Source organism: Sinocyclocheilus grahami, unplaced genomic scaffold, assembly GCF_001515645.1.
Source record: "Sinocyclocheilus grahami isolate Dianchi unplaced genomic scaffold, SAMN03320097.WGS_v1.1 scaffold1200.1, whole genome shotgun sequence".
In the NCBI taxonomy this organism is placed as follows: domain Eukaryota; kingdom Metazoa; phylum Chordata; class Actinopteri; order Cypriniformes; family Cyprinidae; genus Sinocyclocheilus; species Sinocyclocheilus grahami.
The window spans coordinates 284,895-289,951 of record NW_015506379.1 but is presented as its reverse complement, the minus strand read 5'-3'; the positions used below and the strand labels follow the sequence as shown (position 1 = coordinate 289,951).

General features: G+C 33.4%; 1 protein-coding gene across 1 annotated transcript in view; it reads left to right on the top strand.

Moving 5' to 3' along the window:
• Positions 1-2,845, top strand: part of LOC107567948 (colorectal mutant cancer protein-like) — a gene marked incomplete at its 5' end in the record, with an annotated part of 19,795 nt that extends 16,950 nt beyond the window's left edge. The window contains 2 exons of the mRNA XM_016253757.1: positions 129-253; positions 1,972-2,845. Coding sequence (XP_016109243.1) covers positions 129-253; positions 1,972-2,152 — 306 coding nt within the window. The remainder of the gene's footprint in view (positions 1-128; positions 254-1,971) is intronic.
• Between the last annotated feature and the right edge of the window lie 2,212 nt (positions 2,846-5,057).

Genomic DNA, 5,057 nt, shown 5'->3' with positions numbered 1-5,057 from the left:
CGTTCTCCCGTCCGCCTGTCTGTCTTCCTTCCTGTCTGTTGTCTGTCTGTCCTTCTGTCTGTCCGTCTGTCTGTCCGTCCGTCCGTCCGTCCGTCCGTCTGTCTGTTGTCTGTCTCTGTCTGTCTTTCAGAGAGAAGAAGCTGAAGGGTCGTGTTCAGGAGTTGGTGGCGGCGTTAGAAAGACTGACTAAGAGCAGTGAAGTCAGACATCAGCAGTCGGCGGAGTTCGTTAACGACCTGAAACGAGCAAACAGGTACCAAACACACACGAACAAACGTCTCGGAGGTTTGGACTGATTTGAAAACAGATTCAGTGGAGCGGTGGATGTTTGTGTTGGGCTGAGCAGCGCCTCCTGCTTGTCTCTGCGGTTAATACAAGCTGCTCAAACTCTCCTGCTCAAATGTCACCGAACACCATTAATGCTGTTATTGCAGATGGAAAATTGCTGCTGAATATGTGTGTTTGCATTTACCCTGACTAAGAGCAGTGAAGTCAGACATCAGCAGTCGGCGGAGTTCGTTAACGACCTGAAACGAGCAAACAGGTACCAAACACACACGAACAAACGTCTCGGAGGTTTGGACTGATTTGAAAACAGATTCAGTGGAGCGGTGGATGTTTGTGTTGGGCTGAGCAGCGCCTCCAGCTTGTCTCTGCGGTTAATACAAGCTGCTCAAACTCTCCTGCTCAAATGTCACCGAACACCATTAATGCTGTTATTGCAGATGGAAAATTGCTGCTGAATGTGTGTTTGCATTTACCAGGGTTATTTTAGTGTTATTTATATATTGTTATACTGTTTATTAATATGTGACCCTGTCTGTGAAATCCAGGCTAAAGTCTCAAAATATAATTATGAGATAACAAGCATCAAAGTTTGATTTCAACCATTAATTTCACTATGATTTCTATCTTTGACATGGCCTTACTCAGTCAATATTAAAGATATAAATGTTGTATTTTCACAGAATGTTCTTTTCCTTATAAAAGATGATTTTTGTAGAAAACAGTAAATCACAAAAAATGACTTTAGCTGGGTTTTCACAGACAGGGTCACATATTTAGAATTTGATTTTAATATTTTCGGTTTTAATTTTATTTTAAATTGTTTTATGTACTTTTTTCTTTTCTTATTTCAATATATCTTCGCTTTAATATTTTTATTTCAGCTTTAGTAATTTTGGTACTTCAGCTTATTTCAGTTACTTGCTAAGGCAACATTTCTGTTTTTTTTATTATTTTTTATTTATATTTTTTTGTTATGCACTCGTCATTTATATTCACTTTTTATATTTCTGTTGAGCCTTAATTATTTTCAGTACTTCAACTTATTTCAGTTAGTTGCCAAGGCAACATTTCTATTTTTCATTCGTTTTTTTAACACTGGATTTTTCCATGTACTATTTATATTTTATTTTGTGCTTTTGTCATTTTTATTCATTTTTTTATATTTTTATTTTAGTTAGTTTTAGTAATTTTAGTAATTCAGCTTATTTTAGTTAGTTGCCAAGGTAACATTTTTAATTTTCATTTAAATTTATTTTATTGCATTATTTATTCTATTTAGCTTTAGTTTTGTTTTTGTTTTTTTTTACGAACAAAACAAAACTAATGTGTGTGTATATATATATATATATATATATATATGTGTGCGTGTGTGTGTGTATACGTTTTTTTTTGTGTGTTTTACATTTCTGTTCAGCTGTTAATTTTTTTGTTTTTTAAGTTTTAGGTTTAGTAAATTTTTAGTAAGTGTTTCAAATTTTTTTCCCCATCTAATATTTGTTTATATTTCTATTTAGCTTTAATTTATATTTATTACAGTTTGTTTTTAGTACTTCAGCTTATTTCAGTGAGTTGCCAAGGCAGTGTTTTTGATGTTCGTGAAGTTTTTGTTTCAGTGAGCTGAAGCGATGGAGCTGATGAGTCGTGATGGAGCAGTTAAATCTGTGCTGTGTTTGTATCACGCAGTAATCTGGTGGCGGCGTACGAGAAAGCCAAGAAGAAGCACCAGAACAAGCTGAAGAAGCTGGAGTCTCAGATGATGGCGATGGTGGAGCGGCACGAGACGCAGGTGCGGATGCTGAAGCAGCGCATCGCTCTTCTGGAGGAGGAGACGTCTCGACCGCACACCAGCGAGACCTCGCTCTGAACTCGTGAAAACTCACGAAAACTCACGAACACGAGACATCATCCAGACATCACCGTCTCAGCAAAAACACACACAAGTCATCATTCTGTCATCTCTTCTGAGGAACACGAAAGAAGACGTTTCTCGGGATGTTCACGCTGCTCTTTTACACAACAGCGACTGTCCAGAAACAAAAAGCATCATAAGCCTCAGACGTGCTCGTTTTGTCAAGAAGGAGACGGTTTATTTTATACTGTTCAGTTTTTCCAATTTATGAGGTCACAGTTTTTATGCTTTTAATATTCAAACCGGTAATTATAATGAACGGCAAAAATCCTCATAATTATTCGTAATCTCAGAATGAGTACAGCAGCTGGTTTAGTTTAAGAATTATATTTCATAATCATACAGTGTAGAGAAATAGAGTTTTGAGCAATAAATGAGATTAAACTCTCAGGCCTCACGGGACTAGTTAAGCCTCTGATGAAAATTCTGTCATCATTTACCCAGTTTCCTAACATCTGGTAATCTGTGCTGGGTTTATGATCCATAATCAGATTTATGAACTGTAAATACAGATTGCAGACAATTGAAGGCCGCAAATTATCAATATGAAATGAATTATTGATTTGTTAAAAACCACTTAGACAACTTATATTGGCTGTTGAGATGTTAAACATCTATATATTATGTTATCTGTAAAGTCACTTTACAATAAAGTCTCGTTTGTTAACATTAACTATTATAAACAATATATTTATCTTTACTAACATTAGTTAATAAAAATTTTTTTTTGATTTTATAATATTAATAAATGTTTACATTAAGATTTCTAAATGCTTTAGAAGTATTTTTCATTGCTAGTTTATGCAAACAAATGAAACCTTAATGGTAAAGTGTTACCAATCTATCATCCAAATTAGATTATTTCAGTGTCATATTTACACTTCTGCTGATCCTGAGCAATTTTTTGATTATGTTGAGGTTTTTTACATTAATCGTTGCGTTAATTGCATTAATCAATGAAAACATTTAATTTGTTCATGAGAAATGATTTCTTTCTTTAGAATAACATGCACTGATGAATTGTGCAAACAACAACAATAAACTTTAGTTTTTATAGCGCCTTTAAAAGTTGCATCTCAAAGCGCTTTAAAAAAATAAACAAATGCATTGAAATACAAAAAGAAAAACGAAACAATTGAAAGAATAATATGAAATAAAAAGAATTACAATCACGTAAAAACGACTCAAAGTGAGTTTTAAGGGAAGATTGAGAAACAATGAAAGATAGCAAACGTTTTGATAACTTCCAAAAAAATAAAAGTGCATACAAATTTTCCAAGTGGAGAAAAATTAATTTTCAAGTTTTTTTTAAGAACATCTTCCAAAAAAAATAAGTGCATACAAATTTTCCAAGTGGAGAAAAATTAATAAAAAAAATTTAAGAACATCTTCCAAAAAAATAAAAGTGCATACAAATTTTCCAAGTGGAGAAAAATTAATTTTCTAATTTTTTTAAGAACATCTTCCAAAAAAAATAAGTGCATACAAATTTTCCAAGTGGAGAAAAATTAATTTTCAAATTTTTTTAAGAACATCTTTCAAAAAATTAAAAGTGCGTACAAATTTTCCAAGTGGAGAAAAATTAATTTTCACATTTTTTTAAGAACATCTTTCAAAAAAATAAAAGTGCATACAAATTTTCCAAGTGGAGAAAAATTAATTTTCAAATTTTTTTAAGAACATCTTCCAAAAAAATAAAAGTGCATACAAATTTTCCAAGTGGAGAAAAATTAATTTTCACATTTTTTTAAGAACATCTTCCAAAAAAATAAAAGTGCATACAAATTTTCCAAGTGGAGAAAAATTTATTTTCAAATGTTTTTTTTTAAAGAACAATTTTATTCCATGCTGGAAATCTGATGACAGAATCTTCATTTTTGTGTGAAATCTTGCTTCAGTCTTCATGTTGTGCTTGTTTGCATGTAGTTTTTAGCCGAGGAATGTAACGTCACTCAACATCGCCAAATCTCACATTTCAGTTCACGCAACAAACAGGCCGTCTTTTCTTTTCTTCTCGTCGTTTGATCTTCATCACGTTTCGCTTCTTCCAGGACGACAGAAGCACTTTTCCACAGTCTGCTGGACCGGATCACCACATTGCCTTCTTACGGACGAGTATTTATTTCTCCCTCTCCTGCGAAACATCAACGAGACCTCAAACTCACGTTTTTATACGATCCTGCGACTGTTTACACGCTCGAGCTCCAAAGCAGCTCGTAAAACACAGATCTAGTGAAGACGGTGATAATTATGCATAAACAGCTTTCATATTTCTCAGACTTTTAAGTGCTTGATATTTGATTCATGGTGAAATATTCAATGCAATAGAAATGCTTTTCTCTCGTTCGAGGCGCTGTTAAAGGAACAGAACTACTTTAATGTGAACAAGCATTTAATACAAGAATCCATTATTCATAATGCAGGTCTATTGATCTGCATCTGTGACTTCATGCTTGACGATCAAATGTCATTTTCATGGTCTTTCTTTGTGCATCAGGAAGTAAAGGAATGAACAGAGGGATCGATTATGAGACATATGTGCGATGCTTGTCCTTCCTTTCGTGAAAAGTATATGCATTTCCATAAACGATGGGCTGGAGAAACTATAAAGGGTTTGTGAATTGTACTTAATTTGCACAGATCTGTTTATGAATCAAATCTTTGCAATCATTTTGTTTTATTTTAATACAGAATGTATTTGTTTATATAATAAAGAAATAATGCAACACTTTATGTTAATGGCTCCTGTCATATTTTACTGCCAGACGTTTTACTCACTTTTATTCTTGAAATATTCAACAGAAATGTAGGTCGAGGTTCATTGATGGAATGGTGAAATATTAGTGTTGTGAACATTTTT